Source organism: Aethalodelphis obliquidens, unplaced genomic scaffold (assembly GCF_003676395.1).
Source record: "Aethalodelphis obliquidens isolate GAN/ISIS:26980383/991018 unplaced genomic scaffold, ASM367639v1 scaffold24, whole genome shotgun sequence".
NCBI classification, from domain to species: Eukaryota; Metazoa; Chordata; class Mammalia; order Artiodactyla; family Delphinidae; genus Aethalodelphis; species Aethalodelphis obliquidens.
The window spans coordinates 54,909-82,865 of NW_020837968.1; the positions used below are offsets into that span (position 1 = coordinate 54,909).

At 37.7% G+C, this 27,957-nt stretch overlaps 1 protein-coding gene across 15 annotated transcripts in view; it reads right to left on the reverse strand.

Moving 5' to 3' along the window:
• The window catches only part of NEK7 (NIMA related kinase 7), a 149,538-nt gene that overhangs the window by 45,358 nt on the left and 76,223 nt on the right, over nt 1–27,957 (reverse strand). For all 15 annotated transcript variants that reach the window (XR_003436118.1, XR_003436117.1, XR_003436119.1 and 12 more), the window contains 4 exons: nt 22,084–22,146; nt 20,244–20,354; nt 1,877–1,985; nt 903–1,010 (listed from right to left, as the gene is read on the reverse strand). Coding sequence is in view for 11 of the 15 variants with exons in the window: in XM_027122117.1 (XP_026977918.1) it covers nt 903–1,010; nt 1,877–1,985; nt 20,244–20,354; nt 22,084–22,146 (391 nt within the window). In the remaining 4 variants the exon portion in view is untranslated. The remainder of the gene's footprint in view (nt 1–902; nt 1,011–1,876; nt 1,986–20,243; nt 20,355–22,083; nt 22,147–27,957) is intronic.

Consider the following 27,957-nt stretch of genomic DNA (forward strand, 5'->3'; position numbering starts at 1 on the left):
TGTAACTCACTTATTCCTCATCAAGCCACTTAAAATTGTTTTATTTCTCATTTAAAAACAATAATTTTATCCAAAAAATCACTTGTTTTCAATGATTTCATCTTTCACCAAAGATGGGGCATCATTAAATTAAAGCCAACTTATTTTTATCTTAATCCTTGTTTTATTTTGGTTGTTACCATTTTGACAAAGTCATATTACAAGGGGACAATATGATTTGAAGAGTCTCAGGAGAAGCTCTAACACTCCCTTTAAGTTATTCAATTTAAAAATTATTTCTTCCTAGTAATTATTGTTTCTAAACTGGACAACCTTCTTTCCATTAATATAATGTTGTAATAGCTACATTCAGTTCTATTTTAGGTACAAAGGACACTCGTATATTATCAGCTCTAGAATGAATAAATTACAAGCATCTTCTACTTTATAACTTAGGGGAATATCTTCCTCCTTAGCCACAGATCATCTCTAGGTCCCCCCTCTACAGCAATTACAACCATGTATGTTACTTTAATAAATAAACATTTACAAACAACTATAGTATTTTTAAATGGTCAGGTGAGGTCCTTTTTCAAGATATGGTTTATTCTTCATATTAATATTACTAATGTAAAAGAAAAGGAAGGATCCATGGCAATGGTTAAAACTAGATTTGTTCATTGGCATTTTCTTTTACTAAATGCCTGCCTGAGGGTCAAACTAACAGAAGTATCCAACTGTCACATGAATGGACACATTATACCTGACAGGTTTCAGCTCAGGACCTGATGATTTTTAAAATAGTTTTATTTAGACTATAAAAGCTAGCATGTAATCTGTACATCCCTTACATTTTTAACCATATGGGCGGGGTGAGGGGAAGGGGGGTAGACAACCGAATGAAATTATACTGTGTCTCTTACCTAAAGAATGTGCAGCTGTGGTTTTGGAGCTAAAAAACCGACCAAGCCCAAGATCTCCAAGTTTGACGACCCCAGTGGCTGTAATGAACACATTAGCTGGTTTTATATCTGTGAATAAATGAAGGGATCAGGTGAAAGATGATGTCAGTTTAGGTATATTCAAGGGATTAAAAAACACTTCTCATTGTTGAATTTAAAATATATCTCAAAAATGAAAAGTCAGTTTGAATTTTTAACCAATTATTTCGAGTAATTTTCATATAGCCTAATATTTCTGAGTCTCAGTCCCATGACAGACAGATAATCATCAATGCAGGATGATCACTATTCATTTTCATTTAAAATGTATTTTGTTTTCCATTTTCAAATAAACTTCTGTGACATTCAAAGCACAAAATAAATTTGTGCCCTTCTTATATCAATTTCAAATAGAATATCCCACTAAAGAGCAATTTATTGACATGTTTACACAAAATATAAAATCATAACTCTGACACAGGTAATTCTTTACTTAGATGACCTCAGAAATTTTAATTGCTTAAGTAAATTGTACTGAAATTATTCAAACCCCCAAATCAAGGGATTAATGCCTTAGTGATGTAACCTTCATACATTCCACCCAACCATTTGATTGATAACTATAAATACATTAACAGTGAATGCTGAACATTAAAAATCTAAATAGCTGTAATGTATAGTTCATTAAAAAAAACAAAAAAAAACTCTTCCTTATGCATGTTCAACTGCTTTCCTGCATCTAATTTTTTTTCTTTTACCAACATAATCAGTAAAAAAAAAAAAAAAAAAGTCAAACAGAAAAATAACTAATTCTTATTTTAAAAAAAACCCAAGTAGTCTTCACTTAAAGGCTTATCATTCTAGTAAAATCAAAACTTGGAAATAAATTACCTGGGAAAGCCTGATACTGTGCATCGTTGACACCAACACTAAAAGTTACTCATGACTGAACTCACCCCGGTGCATGACTCGTCGAGAATGCATGTGCTCCAGTGCACTGCACAGCTGCACGAAGTACTTCCAAACAGTCCTTTCAGGAATTAGCCTCTTTTGTTTCTTAAAATGCTGTTTAAAAAATTTTAAATAAGATTTTAAAAACAGAAATTATCTTCAGACTAGATTCTGACTTCAGTCAGAAAAACACCTACTTTTATCTACCTATTACCAGCTAAAAAACATGATTTTCCATAGTGAAAGGATACCAAGATTTTTTACCGGACACAATGGCTTAAATGTCTCCCTATTGTATCTAAGGTCAGCACAAGCCATATCATGCTATGTCTTTGTGGTGTCCATCTATTTCAAAAAATTAACATCCACATAAAGTAATTTCTTATCCTAAAAGGAGGATGTCAGATTTTATTTTAAGAATAGCCGGAATAAAAGAGTCTAGAGACATGGAGGTGATTATGTTCATTACAAGATAGTCCTTCTCTTGACAGAAGGTAGTGAAGTAGAATTCCTTTAAATATTGAACCATCCTTGGTGATTTGAAATATCACTTAATTTATTAAAACTTAAATAAATAAAAGGGATTTATGTGGAAAGTTTTCATGAATATTTCCACTGCATACTCCAAGTCAAACTTGCACTTTGCTTTGAACGAATGAAACTAAATATGGGAGCAAAACATTACAGGAAGACCAGGGCAAAAAAAGCTGAGTGTAAATATGCTAGCTTGGAAGGAGTGGGCCATTACGCGTTAAGAGGGCAATAACTAAATAACTGCAAAACCAAAGGTACATATTCATGCCCGTTTTTCTACATTACCTTTGCTAGAAGAATATACCAATAATATGCTGATTCAAGAACACAGTTCGTAGCTTCATAAGATTTATAAAGATTCTTTACATAAAAATTATTTTTCAAAAACAAAAGTGTAATTCGTTTTCTACTTAGCAAAATCTATAAATGACCAACATGAAGAAGTATTTCATTTAGACAAATTTTCAGACAATTTTAACTTTTTAAGATATACATTTATTAATAGACATCGACATTTAAATACGTGCTTTAATGCACTTTATCTGGTGACTTGACATTTTTGAAAGTTCAACTAATTTGATTTCTTTTGTTATTGAATATGGAGAATGGTACTTCAGATGATTCCAAAATAATGAGCTGTGTCAGTTCCTACCCCTGTGACCAGTTGAGGGCAGGCTGAAAGGAAAAACAATACAGGGAAACAAATCTGCCTGTATCCCTACTTCATACTTAGCAAAGGATTATATTTACTGTCTCATATGCACTCAATACACCAAAGGATAAATCTTGAAGGAAAAGCGAATCACTTTAGGTTAATCTTTATTGGAACACATACTATAGGAATGAACTTATTAGCAATTTCAATAGCTATTACATCAGTAGCAAAAAAACAAATAACAATTAGATGACCAGGATATTAAAAAGCAAATCAGGGTTAATACTAAAATGGTGAAAACCTCCCATATCATGTTTCAACGTTAAGTCTTATTAATTGCAGACTGTGTCAGCATCGGTTTTCATTCTATGGGGGCAATGCTGCAAAATCAGTTCTATACACATAATATTCTTTCAGATTTGGAATGACTCCAAATAAAGCCAGTCTATGTGCTTTCCCTCACTCTGGATTAGCATATCAGAAGACTGTTTGATGTCAACAGGAAGATGGGGACCAGGTTTCTTTTCATTCAAAAATAAATATACCGTATCATGTAAGTATCAGACCATGAAAGAAGAATCTTATGCTTTAATATAGATTCTGAAACCACCGTAATTATAATTAACTTGACAATTTACCTTTAAAGTTCCATTATTAAAAAATAAGTCATATATAAAGGAAAGGGCAGAATGAAAAAATTGCCCTCAAAATGGAAGATGTAACCAGGCCAAGACAGTCTATTTTCATGTTTTCATATTCTTGTTTAGGATCGTTTCTTTCAATAACAAATTAAAGGTGATAACAATAAACTGGCATCAATATAATGCTACCGAGACGGAATGACTTGGCCAAATGTAACTATCTAAATTACTAACATGTTTCTGAAGAATAATTTTAGGAATTTGACTGGATCGTAAAATAAATCAAAAGCAGTTTCATTACGTCATTGGTTATCTCCCAATATTTTTTATGTGTCTGTTTAAACACATGCAGTTTTTCAACCATCCTTCAGTGTAGATTTTTTGTTTTTTTTTTTTTTTTTTTTGAGGAAACCAATACTTATGATGAGAAAAGGCTGTCTGTTCTGATGGTGGCACTGTTGGCTATCTCTTAAAAAGAGGATGAACAGAAAAAAGGCAATACAAATTTGAATTCTTTTTACTACTGGTAAAATTTATATTAGCACTACAAAGGAGGAACTTACAAAATGCCAATGTATTAAAAAAAAGAACCACCTTTTCTTAACTTATTCTAATATATACATATCTTTTAAAAGTTAATTATCCAGTTAAATAGCATTACTGTTCAAAAATCCTATCTTTCTTTCGAAAGAAGACAGTCCCACATAAATATTCAGCTCTAGATTTGGAAAAAATCTAATACCAATACACGGAAATAAAAAATGTACATTTATTTGTCATGTGGTAAGTTTTTAATAAAGCAATAAATAATTTTTAAACGTTAGTAGTAATAAAGATTTCTGGATATTACAGGATATGTCATTTTTACTATATTTATGTTATAAAATAGAATTTTAACTTTTTATATCTGAAAATAAAGTATCTAAAAAATCATGAAAAGACAGAAATTAGCACTCAGGTATACCTAACCACTTGGACAGAATTATTATTTAGTCTTTTTTCAAAGGTACGTTCATCTTTTTTCTATGCAAAGCTTCAAATATTGTTTACTTTAAAAGCATATTTTTCTATCTCCATCAACATTATTCAAATATACACTGAACATTATTCACATCAAAAGAAAAGATGTAACAAAAAAGGCAGCCAGGGTACATGTAAAATGCATATACAAACATCAGGTTATATTATATTCTCATTTATGTGTAAAAAGATTACCAGCATCTCACTTAGGTGAAATTCAGCATCCCTGGTAAAACATGTGCAATGTCACTGAATGATGTGTATTAATATAAAAGAGGCTAGCTGATGCAAGCTGCTTCCATTCAAAGATTTTTGGAAAATAGTCACATCTTTTTTTTAAATTGTCAAACATCCTCCTACAAATTAAATGCCCCAGACCAAATTACATAGTGGGCACTGCTTATCAAGTATCAGTTTTGGGGTCACTTGGTTCCTGAATCTAGACACCGCTACTCCAAACAGCACATACATTTATTTCTAAGTTTTATAACTCTAGCATTCCTCCTCAGGAAATCTTGGGAAAAAAATTTAACAGTATTACCCAGCATAAACTCATCAACAGAGAAAGAACAGAAATTTATCTTGTTGGATCAAAAAAAAAAGTTAATCTCTATAGTGTATCAAAATATTTAAGCCCGTAGTTTGGTATATTAATTTTTTAACAAGAAAGTTTCAGACAAAACACCCAGAACCAGAGTGCCAGCTTCACAGGTGTGCGGCCCATACATTCATGCAGGGCCCTGCACTGAGTGTAATGCTCTGTTCTGCCACCTAGAAATTCCTAGTCATTTGTCAACAAGGGGACCCACGATTGTGTGCTGGTCCTGGGAACCATATACCAAGCATCCTTTGGAAACAACATACTGCTGTAGTTAAAAACAAAACCAAAAAAACAACAAATAACAATCCTGTCAGGCAAGTCATTCTTGAAGAAAATTAGGAGAAATGGTAATTAAATAACAAGAAATAATGAAGTTATATGAGAACTGGCATTGCAGGCATCAGCTGTTTTCCATCTCTTCCAAGTATCTCACAGGAGGAAGTAAGTAATTTATGTTCACTATGAGGAACTATTTCCTGCTTGGGGGTGTCATCAGATGTTTCATGTGCCACTCACAGAATCCATATGCGCCTTTAATAACAGACCTGATTCTTGACAGTAATGGCTGTGTGACCTTGAAGAAGCCGCTTAACCTTGCTGGGCCTCTGTGTCCTCACTATATTAAACAGAGCTTGGAGATGATCTGTGTGGCACCTGCTGCCTCTAAAGTATCTCAGTTACAAATAAAACACAAATAATAAATGCCTGATTGGCACATTTTCACACTTAAAAATAACAAATTTTACTAGTATGTCCTGTCCTTTAAATCTCCAGCTGATAAAAACAAAGCAAAAATAACAATCCTAATACCTCTGAGATCCCCATAGGTCCAGTTAATGCTATAAATGGCCTTCACATGAGATAACAGGTCAAATTTTTGTAATTAGGTAATTATAAGGTAACTGACCTTGTAATTAGGTCAACCATTTACCAACAGAAGGGATGTTATGTTCCCAAACATTGCTCTAAGTATAATGCATTTTTATAAGATGATATTTTGCAGTGGTTATTTCAAAGAATCAAATGCACAGGGACTGGGTGATGGAAAAGACAGGATGCTTCTAAAAGTGTTACTGACAGTTCTAAGTGTGATTTTTATTTTATGTCAATCTTTCTATGGAAATATTTTTATTCCAAAGGCATAAGAAGGTGTCAACAGACTAAACTGTACAAGTATTTGCTATACACCAATTCTGGGAATTATATAAATGCATAAAATAGTTATGTCTCAATTAGAATTTTGGTATGTGATACTAATTTGCAATGTGTGAATATTTTCACCCTTGGCACTCAGAATAAAATTTAGGTATCCTAAGTTGCTTAGAAGATGCAAGTAATATGGGCTTGGCAGTCAGGAGATCACTAAAAATACTTATCATCTGCATCTAATTTTATCCTCTTTGATAAAACATTTCTCATCCAAGCTCTACTTGTCTTTTTCCTTTCCTATAAATGTTAGAAAAGCTGCTAAGTGTACTCAGCTGTTTCTAATTATAATTTAATAGAACATCAATGTAATCCATTCATTCCCCAAAGTCAAAATCATATAGGTTAATAATGGAAGTGGAAAACACATTTTATCTTATGGTAGAAAATGTGAAACAGATAAGATATTTTTTCTGAGTAATTAAGCCTTGGGGGAAAAAAAAGACCTTATTTAGCAAACAAGAAAAATAAGCTCCTATAAAGTCACAATATTTTTCCCCCTGAAAAGTTGCCTTCTAAGTGTTCATACATCAGTGTCAAGGAAACTTAGGATATTTTAAAAAATCAATGAAAAAGATATGAATGCATCAGAATTACTACAAGGAATGATGCCTGCATTGCTGCCACGTTGATAATTCTTAAGAGAAGCTTCCATGTTCCTAAAATTCATGGGAAAATACTTGGAAATACTTAAGATGCTGTCTCTACTGCATTAGAGGACTAGAGACAGAGGTGGTGAGATGAAAAAGCAGGAAGTCCATCTTTAGGACGACATGGAAGGTCACAAGCAGAGAGGGCAACACTTGCCTCTGATGAATTCTTTCTAGTTATGTTAAACCAGACAATAGTAAGAGAGTTAGAAAGATATTTCAATATTCTTAATGGACAAGGAAGACAGCAAAACAATAATGAGACAATAAAAGTCTCTCAGTAGAAATTTGAACAAAGAAAAATGGGACAGAAGTCCGTACCTCTTCTCTCTACTTAATTGTCTACAGCTACCAGCACTACTGCTCGTGGTGGTAAATGGTTTATAAAGGCAGCTTTCAATCAATATTACCTTCAAATAGAAGGAGCAAAAAGTTCCCTGAAAATTATCTTCTTATTTTTTCCTAAGTAAATATAGTTCAAAACTTACACACCACTTTTTCATTATGCTCACAGGACGACATAACGGCCATTATGGTACATAATTTTCAATTTATTAAAATCCCTAAGTTCAATACTACTTTATTACCAAACTTCTCAGGTATCAAAGAAAACCCAAGGGATACTTTATCAGTAACACTGCTTCTGTAAAAATAATGCTGTATAACACACCTACATATACATACCACACAGACATAAATCTACGTGGTTACACACACACAGGTGTACATGCATGATGTAGGTAGGTAGGTACCTATGTATAGAATATTCAATTCTGTATAGTTTTTTCAGATAGCACCGCTAATCTGTAACCTTAAGACTTCTGAATAATTCTAAAGTCATGTATGAAATAAGATAGCAATCGTATACCAGAGATTCAGCAGGAAACAGACTGCATTTGGAATCGCTGGCAATTCTCCCTGTGGTCTGGCTTGGGCTGCACACTTTATGCCAGATGCTGAAATGGACAGTGTCTGTATCCTCTAAACCATAAATCAGAGTCAGCAAAGATAGATGGTGCTGCTGGGGAGATTTTACTGCTTCAAGGATCCAAAGGTCAAGAGTGTAAAAGACATTTCTAAGTGATTTTATTTCCAGTACAGCCTCTAAATTTGGATAAGAACAGATAAGAATATGTCTGCAAATGCAAAAAAAAAACAACCACACCAAGAAGGCGAACAAGATTTACACGTTATAATATTTGAAGATAATAATTATCTCCAAAACACTTCATGTTTTAGCTAACTTATCAAAGTTTGTGGTAAGCAGAATTCTCAGACATACCTCACCCCTCAAAATCCTCAAGTCCTGGTGCACCATCCCCTCCCCTTGAGTGTGAGCTGGGTGGTGAATGTGATGAACTATCACCCCCATATTAGGTTATCTTATGTGACAGGATTCTGCAGACATAATTAAGGCTCTAAATCAGCTACTTTTGAGATAATCACCAGGATGATTATCCTGGGTGAACCTGACCTAATCGGGTAAACCCTTCAAAGAAGTCAGAGAGATTCAAAGCCAGAGAGACTCTCCTGCTGGCCTTAAGGGAGCAAACTGCCACAGCAGAGAGGGCCATGTGGCCTCGAAGACGGCTCCCAGTTGATAGCCAGGAAGAAAGCAGGGACTTCCATCATACAGCCGCAAGGAACTGAATTCTCCCAACAATCAGTGAACAAGGAAGAAAGCTCTAAACCTCAGATGAGATCACAGGCCCAGCTGGCACCTTGATTTCAGTTTCTAAGACCTTGAGCAAAGAACCCACAAACCAGTATGTGAACTCACTGACCCCCCCCCCACAAATTGTGAGATAATAAATTTGTGTTTCTTTAAGCTAAGTTTGTGATAATTAGCAATTAAAAACTAATACAAAGTGCATTTATAAACACAGTAAAAAAATCAGTATAAAAGATTAACATTATGTCTGTATAAAGGAAGAGTCTTAAAGCTCCTACAAAATTTAAAAGAAATACCACACAGGTGGTAACAATGTAGAAAATACACAGTTGACAATCCAAAATCACAGCCTATATCTAAATATATTACAAATAAGAGGTAGCCTAACTCAGGAACAAGACACGGGAGCCACTCTTGCCACCCTTATTCAACACAGCCCTGAAAGAACCTGCCAGAGCAATCAGGCAAGAAAATAAACAAGTTAAGGGCATTAGAACCGGGTAGGAAGAAGTAAAATTGTCTCTACTTGAAGATGACATGATTTTATAAGTAAAAAATCCTAAAGACTCCACCAAAAAACCATTAGTTCTAATCAACGAATTCAGTAAAGATAAAAATTTAACATATAAAAATCAGTAATGTTTCTATACAGTAATAGTGAATTATCTGAAAAAGAAATAAAGAAAACAATTCCATTTACAGTAGCATCAAAAACAATAAGATACTTAGGAATATCTTAACCAAGGAGGTGAACAATCTCAGAAAACTACAAGATATTGATGAAACAAATGGAAGAAGACACAAAAAAATGGAAAGAAATCCCATGTTCATGATCAGAAGAATTAATATTATTAAAATGTCAATCCTACCAAAAGCCATCTATAGATTCAATGCAATCCCTATTAAGATTCCAATGGCATTTTTCACAGCAGTAGACAATACAATTCTAAAATTTATGCGGAGCCACAAAAGACCCCAAACAGCCAGAGCAATCCTGAGAAAGAAGAAAAAAGCGGGAGGCATCACACTTCCTGATTTCAAACTATATTACAAAGTTACAGTAATCAAAACAGTATAGTACTGGCATAAAAACAGACACATAGATCGATGGAAAAGAATTGAGAGCTGAGAAATAAACCCAAGGATTTACAGTCAACTAATATTTGACAAGGGAGCCAAGAATACTCAATAGGGAGAAGACAGTCTCTTCAATACATGGTACTGGGAAAATTGGACATCCACATATAAAAGAATAAAACTAGACCCTTATCTTTCACCACTCACAAAAATTAACTCGAAATGAATTAAAGACTTAAATGTGAGACCTGAAACCATGAAACTCCTAGAAGAAAACATAGGAAAAAGCTCCCTAACAATGATTTTTTGGATATGACACCTAGAACATAAGCAACAAAATGAAAAATAAGCAAGTATGATGACATCAAACTAAAGAGCTTCTGCACAGCAAAAGAAACAATCAAAAAGTGAAAAGGCAACCTACAGAATGGGAAAAAATATTTGCAAACGATATATCTGATGAGGGGCTAATATCCAAAATATATAAAGAACTCACACAACTCCATAGCAAAAATCCCCCAAATAATCCAATTAACAAACAGGCAAAAGACCTGAGTAGACATTTTTCCAAAGAAGATATATGAATGGCCAACAGGTACATGAAAAGATGCTCAACATCATTATGGAAATGCAAATCAAAACCACAATAAGATACCACTTCATGCCTGTTAGAATGGCCATCAAAAAAAGACAAGAGACAACAAATACTGGCCAGGATGTGGAGAAAGGGGAACCCTTGTACACTGTTGATGGGATTGTAAACTGGTGTAGCTGCCATGGAGGAGCCTCAAAAAAGTAAAACTAAAAATAAAAAACTAAAAATAAAACCATATGATCCAGCAATTCCACTTCTGGAAATATATCCAGAGGAAATGAAAACAAACTTGATATCTGCACCCCCATGTTTCTGCAGCATTATTTGCAGTAGCCAAGACATGGTAACAACCTAAGTGTGCATCAATCAGTACATGGATAAAGAAGTTGTGGTACATATACAATGGAGTATTATTCAGCCATAAAAAATGAGGATATCCTGCCATTTGCAAAAACATGGATGGACCTTGAGGGCATTGTGCTAAGTGAAAGATAAATACTGCATGATGTCGCTTACATATGGAATCTAAATAAAAAACACACAAACACACACACAGTCTCATAGAAAAAAGAGATCAGATTTGTGGTTGCCAGAAGTGCAGGGGAGGGGGGAGGGGGAACTGGAGGAAGATGATCAAAAGGTACAAACTTCCAGCTATAAGATAAGTAAGTACTAGTGATGCAATGTACAGCATGATGGCTACAGTCAACACTGCTGTCTGATATACAGGGAAGTTGTTAAGAGAATAAATCCTAAGCGTTCCCATCACAAGAATAAAACCATTTTTTCCCCTTTTTTTTTTGCATTTTCTTTTTATTGTACCTATACGAGCTAATGGATGCTAACTAAACTTACTGTGATATTCATTTCACAATATATTACATGTAAGTCAAACCATTATGCTGTACACCTTAAACTTATACAGTGATGTATCTCAATTATATCTCAATAAAACTGGAGGGGAAAAAAGAGATAGCCTTAACTAATTATTTGAAATTGTGCCAAACTCTTGGCACAAAACAGAGTTCAATTTAAATTATTTGTATTTCATATTTCACTAAAAAGAAATCTGTAAGAATAATATTTACTTCCTTCTTAGCCAGTGCGGTGTGGTATGACAATTTTTTGGCAGATAACAAACTTCTGAGTTTCCCTTCATGAGACTTTTTATGTTGGGTTATATCTTGTTTTACTGATATTTTAGTAAAGTACAGCTTTAAAAAACATAATGTTAAATATATGCACTTATATTTTCTTCTATCTGTCTCAAACTGACTTTCTAATAGGCAATTATATAGGAACTTATAAATAGTTCAAAAAATAAACTATATTTTGGCAAAATAGGCTATGAAAATTTTAATATATTTTAGCAATATTTCTACTGACAAAGTGTAATAAACAAAGCTCTAGTTTACATATTTCCGAGATTAGTCTCTTATCTCCTCTATACTGTCTCCATCACCAAATATGTTTCTTAGCAACAGAAAAGTGACATAAATAGTATTAATAAGGCATACTACAAAATGGAACATGTATTGGGTCCAATTTAGGATACAATAAAGAAAATGTATAGCATATATATATCATCACAACTTGGTAAACTATAATCCAACTGTTACTTTTTGTAAGAGTCTTTTCCTTTAAAATTCTGATTACTGATGATAAAGAAATATATGATGAAAAATTCTGGATTTCCTTTTATCTTAAAACTCATCTGGGAAGTATTTCATCTGACCACAGCCTCAGGTATTCCTCTGTCACTAATTAGAGAAATACTGAATATTTCCACTATAAATTGCTTAATTATATTTGTCAGCCTGCTCTAAACCAATTAATTATTTACTTGTAAAAATCTTTGATGCAGTGCTATCCAGAGGTTCATTTCTAGAATACAGACCAGGAGCTATATTTCCTCTTCTACCCCAATTAAGCTGAAGAGTTGAGACAGTGAAATATATTGTTGTGATGAACAATGATTTACAATATTACTCACCATAAAGAAATGAATCACGTTTTTTACAATTCAAGTATCTACTGCTGTCCTTTATAAAGCACTAAGTCACTGTCATGTTCCTTCATAAAGAAGTTCCTATGATTTTTTCCATAATGTGGTCTCTTTTATAAAGACTGGCTTATAACACAAATCAAAGTGGTTAGAAAGCAATTTTAGAATTTCTTAGGGCCAAAAAACCCCCTTCCTGTATCAGAACACTGTCTCCTCTCATGCCACATACCACTCGATATCTTAGCAACTCCTCGTGGGACCTGAGTATGAAACAGTAGGAAACATGTGCCTGTCATACCACCACCCATGTTTACTGATGGACCCCTGGAACAGAGGAGTGGAACAGAGGTGAGACAATCAACTGTTATACATACACTGTCCACACATTTATTGAGTTTCTACTATCAGCCAGGTACTCCCTGGAAAATGAAGGCAGGCTGATGGGCGAAGCAGACACAGTCCCTGTACTCAGCAGGGCTTTAGGTCAAATGGGAAATCCAGACATCAGGAAAATAATCCCACCAATAAATGCATGAATGTCTTACGAAGCACTGAGAGAAGAGTATGCCAGGAGTATTAAGAGCATAAAGCCGTCTACAGGTCAAAGAAAACCATCCCTGAGAAAGTGATGTCTGAGCAGAGCCGAAGGACAGACAGACATAAGCCCAGCCAGCCTGGGGGGCACAGCACCTGGGGCAGCGGGAGCTGATGCTCGACTGCCCTGAAGAAGAACTGAGAGGCCGCTGCTGCGGCCTGGGAGGGGAGGCGGGGCAGATTCTACAGCAAGGGTTTGCTGAGCACCTACTGTGTGCAGGGCTCTGTCCTCAGCACGAGGGGTGCGTGAGGACACGACGCAGAGGAGGGTTCCTCTCTCCAAGAGTCTATGTTCTGGATCACACGTGGCTCTGTACGTCTCGTCAAACATCTTTATCTTTACCTCAATGGGAAACTAACTCTAGGAAGGTTTGAAAGCAGAGGTTTTTCTTTCTTTGTTTTTCTCTCCCTCCTCACTTCTCTTAAAGACTGATGGAGAAATAGAATAGATTTGAGGGGTGGATCCTGGATGCTGGGAGATTAGTTAAAAAGCTCTCATGTTCCAGGTGAGAGGTGACAGTCCTTCACTCAGCAGGGAGAGAAACGGAAACGGAGCTGGGTGGAGAAATCTGAGAGACACTGAGAAGGAAAGTAAACAGAACTCGGTGACAGACTGAGAAGGGGAGGTAAGAGAGAAAGAATGTCCGAGAAGACTGCTGGGGTCCAGCGTGCGCCCCGGACAGCCGGGGGCAGCCTCCATGAGGGAAACCACGGGTCCCCGTGTAGACGTGGGGAATCGCATGTTCTCAGGATTCAGACAGAGCTCCACGCTACAGACAAGAAACTGGATCAACACGAGCCTAGAGAGTAACTGATCCACTGGCACAAACAAGATCAACTGGGAAGGGAGGGAAAAGCAAAAAGCAAAAAAAGCCAGGACTGAAACTTTTAAAACTCCGTCATTAAAGACTAGGAAGAAGAGAATGACTCAGTCAAGAAGCATCAGAGTCTCCAGAGAGGCAGGAAGAAAACCAAGGCACTTTGGGACTCAACAAGCCATAGAGGGAGTCTTTTAAGGAGGGTAGGAAAAGCAGAGGCAAAGGCGGCTGAGGATCAAGCAGAACAAGAACCGGACCCGGCCACTGGATTGAATGACACGGGCCACTCGAGAGCCATGCCCTGTGGTGTGTTTGAAGCCAGGTCAGGAGTGAGTGTCTGACTGTGGAGACAAACAGAACTCGGGCAGTGGGAAGGGAAAGCCAGGCAGAGGCGGGGGTGGCAGGACTGAACTCAGCAGGGCCTCCCTTCATCATCTCGTTTAGAGCAGCAACATCCTCCTCTGAACCGGATTTCCTTTTTCTCCACTGTACTGACTGACGTCTGACATACTGCATTTCCACTCGCCTATCATTCTGTCTTTTTTTTTTTTTGCGGTACGCGGGCCTCTCACTGTTGTGGCCTCTCTAGTTGCGGAGCACAGGCTCCGGACGCGCAGGCTCAGCGGCCACGGCTCACGGGCCCAGCCACTCCGCGGCATGTGGGATCCTCCCGGACCGGGGCACGAACCCGTGTCCCCTGCATCGGCAGGCAGACTCTCAACCACTGCGCCACCAGGGAAGCCCTATCATTCTGTCTTGCCCACTAGACATACGGTTCTCGGATAAATCAATGAATGCATGAAGGCGGGACGTGTGTGAATGCACGTGTGTGCGTGTGAACGTGTTTAAGGTAACAGTGACCTGAGCATGTTCAAGTGGCGTTAGAAGGACCCAGCAGATGCCTCCAGGATGGGGAGTAGATAACTAAGGTTTCTGAGAATCGGGGTAGAGAAAGAACAAAGAATCCAGGTGGCAACACACACAACCCCTTCTGTCCAACAAGGAATACGGAGACAGGAGAGAAGGAAGAGAGAAGAGTGAAGGGCCAGGCTGCTCCAGCAGGTTCGGCCACGGGAAGGTGATGGCATCCTGACTGATGACGTCCGTTCACAGGAGGAAGATGACGTCCCCTTCCTCCTGTGAAAGAGGAGGCAGGCTGCCATCTGTGAAGTGTGAGAGGAGAGGGGAGAAGGGGTGACCGGAGTATTTAAACAGAATAAAGAACGTTCCAGTACCTATCGAGTAGATAGCACACATTCAGATAGGCACATGTAATTATAATACTTAAGTATGTGCACACATCTGTACATATGCCTACAAAAATAAAATATCTATATATTATTTAGCCCTCATAGTAAGACTATAAGGCAGGTATTATTAACCCAATTTCATACCTAAGGAAACTGCAGCTCGATCACTAAGATTAAGTCGTTAAATCAAGGCCACAGCATCACTGCTTAGAGTCCTCTATCACCATAGCATCACTGCTTAGAGTCCTCTATCACCACAGCATCACTGCTTAGAGTCCTCTATCACCATAGCATCACTGCTTAGAGTCCTCTATCACCATAGCATCACTGCTTAGAGTCCTCTATCACCCTCAGAAGCTCCCAGTCTGTCTAGATTTGGCTGTCTTGTTACAAACTACCATTCTAATCTATCCTACTCCTTTACAAAACTTATTACAACTCCAGTTACACAGTTTTCTATAAGTGTCAGTTAAATGCCTCTCTCCTAGACAAGTTCCAAGAAGCCATAAGCCAGGCGTACAGCACACAATGTCCAGTAAATAAACAAATTAAAGAGTGTTATTTTCTTTAAGGCTACAAATTGGTGTAACTATTTGAGAGAACAATTTGGCAGTATCTGTGATGCATATACCCTATTGGTCAGCAATATTATTTACAGAAATCTGTGTAACTGTCTATTAAGTACAGTGTGTATGGTACTGTTGTATTGAAATACACAAGGTTTTGTACTGGAGCTTTCTCTGTAAGAATTAAACGATGGAAACAGTCCAACTGTCTATAATAAAGCAATAATTAAATACACTGTGATGCGTCTGAGAAAGAATACATAATCAATCAGTATATATTTTTGTATGTGTGTGTATGTGTGTAAAGATACAAAATAAAGTTGGAAAGGTTTTATGCACGTAAAAGTCAGTGGTTTATCTGGGAGATGGAAATGCAGGGAGGAAAGTTAAGGCTTTCACCATTTGAGAAAAGTAATTAGAGATAATTTATATTTAAAAAAATAAGAAACACTACGCTTACTAAGTCAAATGGAGAGAAAAGCCACAACTATGTGTTCTGTTGAAATGCATCAATCCATAATCAGAGTAATTCTGTTTGATGAAGGACCAGGAGAGATCTCACAGGTCAGATCCTCCCAAGTTATTAAATTATTCCCTCCCAGTACAATTAGGTATTTGGTCAGGTCTAAAATATCATACTGCAAAAGGCATACGTGACTATAATCAGGATATGAAGACATTCTACTTATGTGAATCTGCTTAGTCAAAATTTCTATTCTGAACACTAGTCAAACTTTCTGTTATGGTCATTATGCTGAGATTACTGTAAGATCTACAGACTTGATAGTATTACTTTCAACCTTTAGAAGTGCAGCTCCAAGAGGATCTGGAAAACCAGACCCAAGAATGTCTTCTATCTTGACTAGGCAAACTGATGGCGGCTCTAACAAAGGACAGGATCATTAAAGGCTTACACAGTAAAGCCTACGGGTGAGGATGGAGGAATGATAGCACTAATCCTGTCAAGAAGAACCACTCCAGTATTCTACCAAAGTATACACTATGTTGCTCTAAAAGCTTGTAACTTACTAGGAATCAGTTGATATATTTTATTTTTATAAAAAGTTCCCTAAATAGTCTTTTACGTGATAGATACTTTCAAATTTTAATCAGTAGCCCCTGACTAAGGGTATAGCTATCCATTCTATAATGGTAAGTTACTACTCGTTACCAGAGTTCTGTTCTTCTGAATCTATCTTACTAGATCCACAGGGTCAGCTGATTAAAAATTTCCTTGATAATGTCAAGTGATGGCAAGTCTGTTTGAATATGGAGCTGAGTTCACCACCACAATAAATATAAGATCACACTGACAAATTCTTCCTTCCTCACGGGCCGAAGAAATCTGAATCTGCTGAAGATGGAGATAACAGGGCTTCTGTAAGGCACTCTGGTTTTGAGTTAGTTTTCTCAAATGTGAAAGGATAGGCGTACTCTTCCAAGGTAAATGTCATAGGCCCAGGCATGCCTTGGCATTAGGCCGGGAACAGCAACCTTTATGTGTAAAGTAGGAGCAGCAAAGGAAGAAAACCAGATTGAACAAGAGCAAAAACTCTAAAAGGCAATCAAGCCCCTAAATCATCAAGCTCTCAATCTAGGGCAAGACTCTGTAACTGAAATTGTCTGTTTCTTTCATCTGCTTCAGCAGGCATTTGCCCAGTAGGGATTTGCCCTCTTTCCTTTGCACTATAAGTAATTAAATAACTCTTGTACCTAAAGGTTCAAGCAAAGAATGTTATCTTAGTTGTCTCTCTTGTAAGGATTATTTACATGAGCTTTTATGAGTCTCATCTTGATAGAGCTGTTTTGTAAGATTTTCCATTTGTGTATTTGCATTTCTTTCTAAAATGAAGACTACATTTTTTTTATTGTTAATTAATTTGCAGACACTGCAAATTAATTGGTGGTTAGCTATCTGTGGTAGTGGTGGGACGTCCCTACAACAGCAAGTCAGGTAACTGATGGGAAGTGTGTCATCCTACCACAGGACTTTAAACAGAGTCAGCTTGATAGCATTCTGTGATAGCAGGAATGTTATCCTCCTTTTATGTAGCGTTTTTATAATTTAGAAAGCAATCTCAAAACTGTCTCTATCTTACAAATGAGGAAACTGACCCTAAGAGAAGTTAAGTAATGAGAATTTAAGTGGCTGACACTGAACTCACACTGGAGAGCAGGGTTCTCAGCTACTGCTAGTAAACCCACAAACACCTTGATCAGAACATCTGCAAAGGGCTTGGAACGGAATGCAAATTGTGTATGCACCAGCATTTTCCGGGGCAGAAGGTCAAGAGTTTTCATCTGATTTTTCAAAGGAGTTTTGTGATACAAAAATTCTTAAGGGCCACTAAAGAAAAACACATGGGTTTTTACATCAGACAAACCTAACTTCAAATACAGTTCTTCTATTTATTAGTAATGATACTTATCTTCTCTAAGTGTCAAAACTACCTCTAAGAATTCTTCTGACGAGGAAACAAGATAATGCATACAAAGCACCTAACACTGTTTTTAAAAACCCCTTACAAGAACTCCATGTAGCAGAGATTACTGGTTGTGCTCAGGTATCTGTTAAGAGACTGAATATACAAACAGACAACGGCCAGACCACATATAAAAACAGAACTCTGAACCACAGTCCCCAGCAACCTGACCAGGAAACCAACCTTCCATCTTTAACAAGCAGCCCGGGAAGCCAGCCTGCTCCATCAGACTCGGAGGAGGTCAGACTGCTCTCTCTAGTGACAATCCAGTAAGCTGAACAGTAACTTCTGTAACAGCCCCAAATGGCCAGGACTTAGTAACTGACAGCTTCCCCAATTTTCATCCTTGCTTCCAACTTAGGACCAACCAGAGAAAGCCAAGTACACAGCCTCGCCAGTCACCTAAGATGCCCGACTTGGAGTGAGCTCACCAACAGCTTCTGTGTGTCAGTGGCCTCCCATCAGGTCACAACCGAAGCCTCCTCTTTTATCCACTATAAAGAGTCCCTCCTCCTCTACCTGCCCAAGAATCTCTGCCAACACGCTGGTGACAGTGGTTGACTCCGTTGCTGGAACAGGCTCAGAATGAACAGCTCTCGCTTCTTCTCATTTCGTTGGTCTTTGCTGATTTCCACACTGTTCAATTCAGCTTCCAGAGTAAGAGTTTAGCTCACACATGGACAGCCAAATGAAGACTACACATGCTAGCCTCCCCTGCATCTACACACGTTCATGAGATGAAATTCTGGCCAATGGGATGAAACGGAAAACAGTGTGTGGCAGCATCCAGTGATGTGCCTTAGATACAGCCAGCCAGTACCCTTCTCCCTTCATGCCTACGACTTGATCAGCTGTAAACAGGCTTGGTCTCTGAGAATTTGAGATCAGAACTGCCGTATTAGCCCCAGAATTTTATGCAACAGAGAAATATACATAATAACACTAATAATACAGCAACAACTTCCATTTACATAGCCTTCCTATACGTGGGACACTCTTCTAAGTTCTTAGTAAATTATCAATTACTTAATCATTTAAAACGACCCTATGAAGTAGGTTCTATTATTATTTTGTTTTGGAAAAAATATGGCACACAGAAGTTAAGTAAGTCCCTGGTGGTCCAGTGGTAAAGAATCTGCATTGCAGTGCAGGGGACATGGGTTTGATCTCTGGTCAGGGAACTAAGATCCCACATGTCACGGGGCAACTAAGCCCGCGTGCCACAACCACTGAGCTCACGTGCGTCAACTAGAGCCCGCATGCCGCAAACTATAGAGCCCATGCGCCCTGCAGCCTGTGCGCCACAACTAGAGAGAGAAAACCTGCACAGCACAACTAGGGAGAAGCCCGCGCACCACAACGAGGAGCCCACGTGCCGAAATGAAAGATCCCGCATGCCACAACTAAGACCCGATGCAGCCAAAAAAATAAATTAAAAAAAAAAGAAGTTAAGTTAAGCCCAAGTATAAGCAGTTTTTAGCCTACTGTTATTTGGCAGTTTCTATAACTCGTAGCTGAACTTAAACCCAATTAATATGCCCTTAGAAAAGAAATAACTTTTAAGTGGTCAAATCAGGGTTTGATGTGCAACTTTGAATCTAAGGCCCACTTTCTTCTCTGAGCATCCCTCCCAGGAGCAGGGACAATCCAGGTCAGGCTGCTCTACAATTTCCCACTGGTCCCTCTGTTTGATGTCCAGAGGTGCAGGATTGAGGGTGCTCTGGCTGGAGAAATCAAGCTGCAAAACTATAACTTCAGCTTACAGAAGACGGGCCCTCGGTCTATTTCCAGGTTGGTCTCGGAGTGTTCACATATCCAGTGTGACTTCACCAGGTATCTAGCTTCATAATCATAATCATCACTACTGCCTACCACTTATTACAGGGCTACCGTATGTTAAGCACCACGTTGAGGTCTTTAAAGTAGCTAACATGCCTATATTTTTAACCTACAACTCAATTAGAAAAAATAAATCTTCAGTTTAAAAAAAAAAAACAAACCTTACCTTTATCATTCTGGATAGATCACCAGCATCTGCTAATTCCAAAACTATGTTTAGTTCATTATCTTCAATGAATGATGCATAATATTTAATTACATTAGGATGGTTGAGTTGCTGGGAAAAAGAAAAAAAACAGGCATCAAAAAGTTTTCTTACTGTAAATTCCCAAGAGTCACAGTTTCGTAACTTAAGAATAAAGTTAGTTACTGCATTTCATTTTTAAGTTACAGAAATCTTAACATGACTATATTTTTCTTTAATCTAGTGAATTTTGAAATAAGTATTATACTTATTGAAAGTAAAACTAGACATCATTTTCATTTTAATATTTTTATTAGAAATAATAGAGTAAATTATACACTTAAAATTTTTTAAAGTATTGCTATGATGACCAAATATATAAATACATGCATATAAACGAATGACTAAATTAAATCACCAATTGTTAAAAATTATATCCTTCAAAATGATAAATGTCATTTAAGGCCACTCAATGTTAAGTAAAGTATTCCTTTTCACTACTATTTTGAAGTTAAGGGTGATCCTAGTATAACTCCAGCCAGTGGTAAAAATCTGGCATCTACTATATTGTATCTAAATATCACTTTTACATCAAATAATATAAATATTCTGAACTTATCTACGGGGTTGATTATTAAATTACCTTAAAAATTTTTCACCTTGTAGAAATATATTCGTAAGTCTATAAACATTTACAGTCTTTTTGTACAATCTTTTCATTCAATCTTTAAGCAAGGTAACATAAGAAAAATCATTCCTCAAAGAAACTTATTCAAGAATGATCCCAAAGAGTATACACAGGATTTTCTTCTCTTCTTTCTATTTAAAGGTTTTCCTCCCACATTTTCTATGATGATATATTATTTCTCTAACAAAGGTTTATTAAAGCAGTCACTTCATGTCCCAGGAAATAACAACAAATAGAACAGTGGAAAGCACGGTTCAATCTGATCTTACTCTTATCTTTTTGAATAGATCTGATTCACTTCAGGCACAAACAAAACTGGATGGCATAAAAATCACCCAACTTTTATCCAAAAGTTAAAAATATAACATAAACCACTGAATTCCTCAAAAGAAATCTCACTATAATAAATGCAGTGTGACGGTAACTGAAATGTCAGTCCTATTCTTTGAGTGGATAAGAAACTGAAAAGCTAATTCTGACATACTCCATACACCACCCTTTCTACATCTGCAAAAAACATGGAAATATTATTTTTAAAACGTGAGCCATTTGGATCAGTCCACATTCTCAATATACCATACCCTGAGATAATGCTAATATGCATTTACATTACTTAACATTTAGAATATGTCTAACTGGGATCATCGAGAAAAAATTTCTTCAATGTTTTATGTCTATTTTATTTATCTTCTAGTTTGAAATGGGGGAAAAAAGCTAATCCTACCAGGGCTTCCCTGGTGGCGCAGTGGTTGAGAGTCCACCTGCCAATGCAGGGGACGCGGGTTCGTGCCCCGGTCCGGGAGGATCCCACATGCAGCGGAGCGGCTGGGCCCGTGAGCCATGGCCACTAAGGCTGCGTGTCTGGAGCCTGTGCTCCGCAACGGGAGAGGCCACAACAACAACAACAAAAAACCTAATCCTACCAAATGTTCCAATTAAATTATTGTACAGTAAATCCAAAAGGTAACTGGATTCTTCAATATATTGATTTCAAACTTATATGTTACTTGAAATCGGTGCAGCATAAGCTGTATCTCAAAAATCTTTTTGTTTTTAAGTGTGATATTTAATAAATCACTTTTATCAACCTACTCAGTTATGTTCAAAACAGTCAACAGTTCGTTTGTTATTTACCTTAAGGAGATCTATTTCTTTGATACAATCAGCACGTGCTTTGGCGTCCATTAAATCAAATATCTAAAAATAAAATCCAGAATTACTTAATAAAATAGTAATCTATGGTTCAAGTTACCATGTAAGTCCACTGTAATACTTTGCACATAATTACACACACACTAAGAAGTATTCTTTCCAATTAGCTTTTAGGAGCTGTGGAGATCTACAGGTATTTTATCCCATGTGACTAGAAGTTACATTTTCCCTCCAGAGGCAGTCAGTATTAAAAATGGGAAAAGAGAAGAGCTAGATATTTCAAGTCTTAAGTTCAAATCGAACAGCACGGAAGTTGTAAGATTGTGATATATTAATATAATAATAGTTAAAATACTGAACAATATGTGCTAAATATACTGCATGAACCACCTCGTTTAATTCTCATTTAATCCGCATGAGGACAATAATGTTAGTATTCCCACTTTACACATGAAGGAAAGTAGGTTTAGAAAGCTTAAGAAATTGACAGGGGTTCACATAGGTAATTAATGGAGCAGCCAGAATTCATTCTCCAAGTTATCCTACTATAACCCAAGCTCTGAACCATTAATCTATATGATCAAATCGGGTCTAAAAGGTCTAATGCATGCATTCTTGACAGGGCTGATACCCTTGTCAATTTTCCAAGGAGGTGAAAATTGGTTCTTCAGAGAGAGGGTGACAAAGTCTTACTCTCTCTAAGCACAGATATACATATGATACCTAAACAGACACACTGGATCTACGGAATTAAAATTTCATGGTGGGGGGCATAATTGGGAAAAAATGTCCAAAAAGGTGAGGGGTGAAAATAAAGAAAAGGTTGAGAAACGTTGATCTAATGTAAAAAACATGAAAATAAATAATACAATCAAAGGGCTCTTTAGCATGTCTCTGAAGACAAAGAAATCGCTCAATGTTCCAAGCATATGGAAAATTAACAATAAATAAATATCTTAATAAGTCAATACTCCAAGCATAAATGAGGATAACACGTCCATTTTCTTGCTTTTCCATGATTCACAAAACTGTGTTGAATGCCAACTTATCGTTATGTTTTATTATAGCTACAAATAAGGGAACCAGCCTGCAGTCCTCAGGAGGCACACTGTCAGGGGCAGACTGCAGCCCCGAGCACAGAACGTGACACTCAACCGGCAAGTGCTGCTGCACGAAGTGACATGAGTGCCTCGAGGGGCGGGCTGTGGCTGCCCGGGCTTCCGATGCTTGATTCATATATGCAGGGAAGTGCAATACACCTCAGAAAGATTTCTTACAGAAATAAGTAAAATGACAAGTTCATTACTTAAAGGAGTAAACTCTACATTCAGCAATTTCACGTAGGAAAGCCACTCATTACCCAAAATGCCAAAAGGTGCCAGAAAAATGATGTTGTCACTAAATAACAAATCAAACAAATATTAATGTAACCAGAAAATTTTGAACTTGATGTTAGTTTCTGATATGAAACACACACACACACGCACACACACACACACACACACTACTTATCTATGATGCCATTCTCGGGAACTACCACTCACAGGGGACTTGATACAACTTGAAGAAATGTGGGGAAGTACAAAATTTTGAATGTCTTAGACCTTGAAGGAATTCCTGAAAACTTTTTTTTTTTTTTTTTTTTTTTTGCGGTACGCAGGCCTCTCACTGTTGCGGCCTCTCCCGTGGCAGAGCACAGGCTCCAGACACGCAGGCTCAGCGGCCATGGCTCACGGGCCCAGCCGCTCCGCGGCATGTGGGATCTTCCCGGACCAGGACACGAACCTGCGTCCCCTGCATCAGCAGGCGGACTCTCAACCACTGCGCCACCAGGGAAGCCCCTGAAAACTTTTTTTAAGGAAACAGAGAAAGGATCACTCTGGTACTAGTGACTAAAATGAAAAAAAAAAAAAAAATCACAAACTTGGAGACATGTATAAATCTAATCTCCCAGTAATCAACGTCTCTATGATGGAAAAGTATTAAAACACGAAAGACTGAGCGAGATGAGAATGTGTATGAGAGCTCTAGGAAACCCTAACTAGACACAAAATACAAAGACAGAACTGTGCCATGATGAAATCATGAATCTTTAATTCAACTTATAATTAAACTAATTCAGAATTAACAAATTAACTTTCATCTTGAACTGAATTCTCAATACCAAAAGTCACTTCTCAAACACTGAGGAATGAAGCATTGCTGGCACATTTAAGGCAAAATTAAATTCTGAACCAAATACTTTTAATTGGAAATTCAGAAGTATCTTATCTTGCTTTTTCTCTTAGCCAGCATGTCAAGACAAAAACAGAAACTGAATCTTCAGATTAAATCATTCGCAGACATAGATTCAAAGCTGTCTGATTCCGTGAGCAAAAGGCAATACACATGAAAAAAAATCTGGATTTTCATAAACTATTTACAAGCTTGTCTTCAGAAGGTATCTTTCCAGCTCTACCAAAGTTTCTAAACTAATGTTTGGGTTTTTAAACTAATGTTTGATAAGAGCAAAGTTATTAGCAGTGTTTAAGCAAGTGATTGGCTGATACATTCTTGGTATTCTCTGAATCATTTAAAAAGTTCTCTTTTGTCACCTTTAAATTTTGCCAAAATTACTCACGACTAATGAAACTCAAAAGGTTAACACTAGGTATCTTTGGAGGGAAAAGGCTTTCAAGTGACTTAAACATTAAACACAAATGTCCTTAAAAGGGCATCTGTAAATCTGTTAGGAGAAAAAAATACTTAAAATGTAGCGAAGGAAGTACTTCAAAAAATATACTGAGAGAGTTTGACAAACCTGTTACATCTTACTTTAAATAAATCTTACATAAATGGAAATCTCAACCAAACATCTGGGCCTCACCAGCTTCACAGAGCCTGAATAAATGAACTGAGCAGCTTGTCCCACATTGAGGCCTGTTTCCCATGTGCCCTCCGTCCTTATTCTGATCTCACCCCTAGACTGTGCCTCTGTCTTTCCCGGTGTTCCTGCCCCTTGCAACCCGGATGCCACAGTGACTTCTGGTTCCCGCACTTGCTGAGTGGTAGGCACAGACTTTCTTATTTGAAGGATGGAAGATGGGTGAGGGAGTTAGAAAATCCATGGCAGAAGGGCTGAGTGGCCTCTCTAGACGTAAATTACAATCATCGAACAAGATAATCTCCGAATAATGAAAGTCTCTACCACCAGCCCCTCCCTGACTCAATATACAGGCCCCTAAGGGGTGGAGAGGGGGGCGGAAGTTAAGCCAGGTGAGTGCTCGAAGAGGTCTGCACTGGAGCCAGGAACCGCGCTCCTCTGACACCCAGGCCTGTAATCCAGCGGCCGTCAGCCTTCCTCTCTTCATGCACCAACGTGTCTGAACTTCAAGGCAAAAGACAGGACTCAATTTCTTCCTCGTGGATTCCTTAAGGCCCTGGCAAATGATGGCAAGGAACTAGATATCTGTGTGTGTCCTTAATTTTTCCATGATTATTTAAAAAAAAAAACAAAAAAACCTTTGTTTCCAAGGGGGTGCCTTTTAACTCAACAGGCTAGTATACAGTGATCTAACTCCTAGGGCATCAATCAGTCCTGTTTTTAAAATTAAAAAGCTTCTAATATGTACCACGGGAAATTCATCCTTTGTGCAGACTTCCTGAGAGCCTGAAGCTCAGCAAAGCTTAGTGAGGGCTTCCGGAGGTTCAGAAGCCACCCTACAGGGGTCAGGGAGAAGGTGGTGCAGGAGAAGCAAACAATCCAAAATCATGACAGTGAGAAATATCCTGAAAGGAGTGGGAAAAAGAGATGCCACTGAAGGAAATAAGAAAAGGGATATCCAGACAGACAGGAGAACCAAGCCAGTGTAGTGTGAAGAAGCTGTGGGTGCTGAAGCAACAGTTACTACGGAGACGTCAGTAAGAACGTCAAGTGATGACACTGCAGGAGAGGAGAGGTGGATGCGGGAGAAACGGGCAGCAGCTGAAAAAGTCTCCAGGAAGACAGAAGAGAAAGATCTTGTCCAGAGCGCAGGTAGGGAAGGGAAGATGGATTAGGATGGCTGTGCAATCGTGAAAGCACAGCAGATGGCAGAGGTCGTCACTGTCACACAGGAGATGCCCTTTTCCACTAAGCATGAAGGCATACGGGTCGTGGCTGAGGCTTCAGAGTAGGTGGTAGTTTTTAACTCCACCACTGACAACACTGTAATCATATGTACCTGCTGGTTTGTGTTCTTCTCACTACCGTGGTTAAAATATATCCAAGTAGGGAGTACAAGAGAGTGCACTTCCAAAGAAACGTAAGCAAAACTCCAAGAAATAACCTGAACCCTTCTGTGCTAGGGGGTGTGGAACAGTGGGTACATGTGAACAGGGAAATGAAGAAACACCCAGTGAAGAGAAACCCTGCCCGGGGGGGTTAGCAAGACAGGAACAAGATGGGGGAGATTGTAAAGTGGAAACATCCGCATTGCTCAAATAGCTGACAAAGGTCCAAGAAACACACAAACAACTGAAATCAGACCTTAAATAAGAGGTCTAGAGAATATGGAATAGAGGGCCATGGTCAGGATGAGGTCAAAGAACAAGCTTTGGTGGAAAGACAGAATGGGAGAGAAAAGAGACGAGGAGATGAAGAGGGGATGTGGAGAGTTAAGACAGGACAAGCAGAGCGCAGGGTGGGCTGTGACAGTGCTGCAAGCAGACCGGGTGCCGGGGTTGGGCGTGCTGAGCAACCGTGACGCCTGGTCGTGGCAGAGTCAGCATGGTGCCAGGGAAGGGACAGAGGAAAATGAGAGCAAGGGGCTGAAAACATATTTAAGAAAAAAAGAAAAAAAAAGGAGGGGGTTGTTGCAGACTGGCAGACAAGGGGCAAGATGGAACAAGTATTGAACTGGATGGGCTTCAAGGACACAAGAGAATAACGATGGCTGGGCACAGACTAAGGGGAAGAAACCCTAGTGAAGATGACATCCCCGCATTCCAAGTCAAGGAAAGAGAAGCACCTTACACTGAGACGATGGGGAGGACGGTGGGGAAGAAGAAGAGAGAAGAGAGAAGATTCACACGAAGAACAATATTTACTCACCGGGCTTGGCCACTAGAAGAGTTTCTCATTTAAAAATTTTAAGATAAACTCACATAATCAAAACTTGCATTTATCTTAATGATGACCCTAAGGTACCATAAGATGCTAAAAGAAAAATTTGTGAAACATCAAAAAATGGACAAATAACTAAATTATTTCATTGATGTCCACTGTATCAGTTAAATATTTTAATGATTAAGTAAACTATTTATGGTATATATCTTAATTCATCATAACCCCCAAATTTTGTTAACTAGAATGCCCCATTCTCTAAATATTCGATAAGGCTAAACATTTACTACATTTTTATATGCCTCAAAATGCCTAAAATAAAATTGAAAGTACAAACGAATAGAATTAAGAAGCTTTAATTTTTTAAGATGAAGTCTCTGCCTCCTTGACAAGTAAACTAGTATAGTATCAATTACTAAATTATTCTCCAATTTAAAAAATATATAATATATAAATTATTCTTACAAATGCTTCCTAATTTTCATTTGCTCAAGTATCTATTGAAAGTTTCAAAGAAGTCTATAGGGATTAAATAATGAAGTTGATAAAAGCTGCAGGATGAATTCCGTAATCACAGTGAACACTGAAAAAGAGACTGAATATATGGCTATAAAGTGTTACAAATATGTTAAAATCAGTGTATGCATTACGGAAGAAGCTACTGCCCACAAATTTCTAATTGCATGCAAATCCTAATGTCTAATTACATGCAAACATGCAAAATCTTTAATCTAAAATTAACACATGTAAAAGAGCAAGTTATACTCATTAAT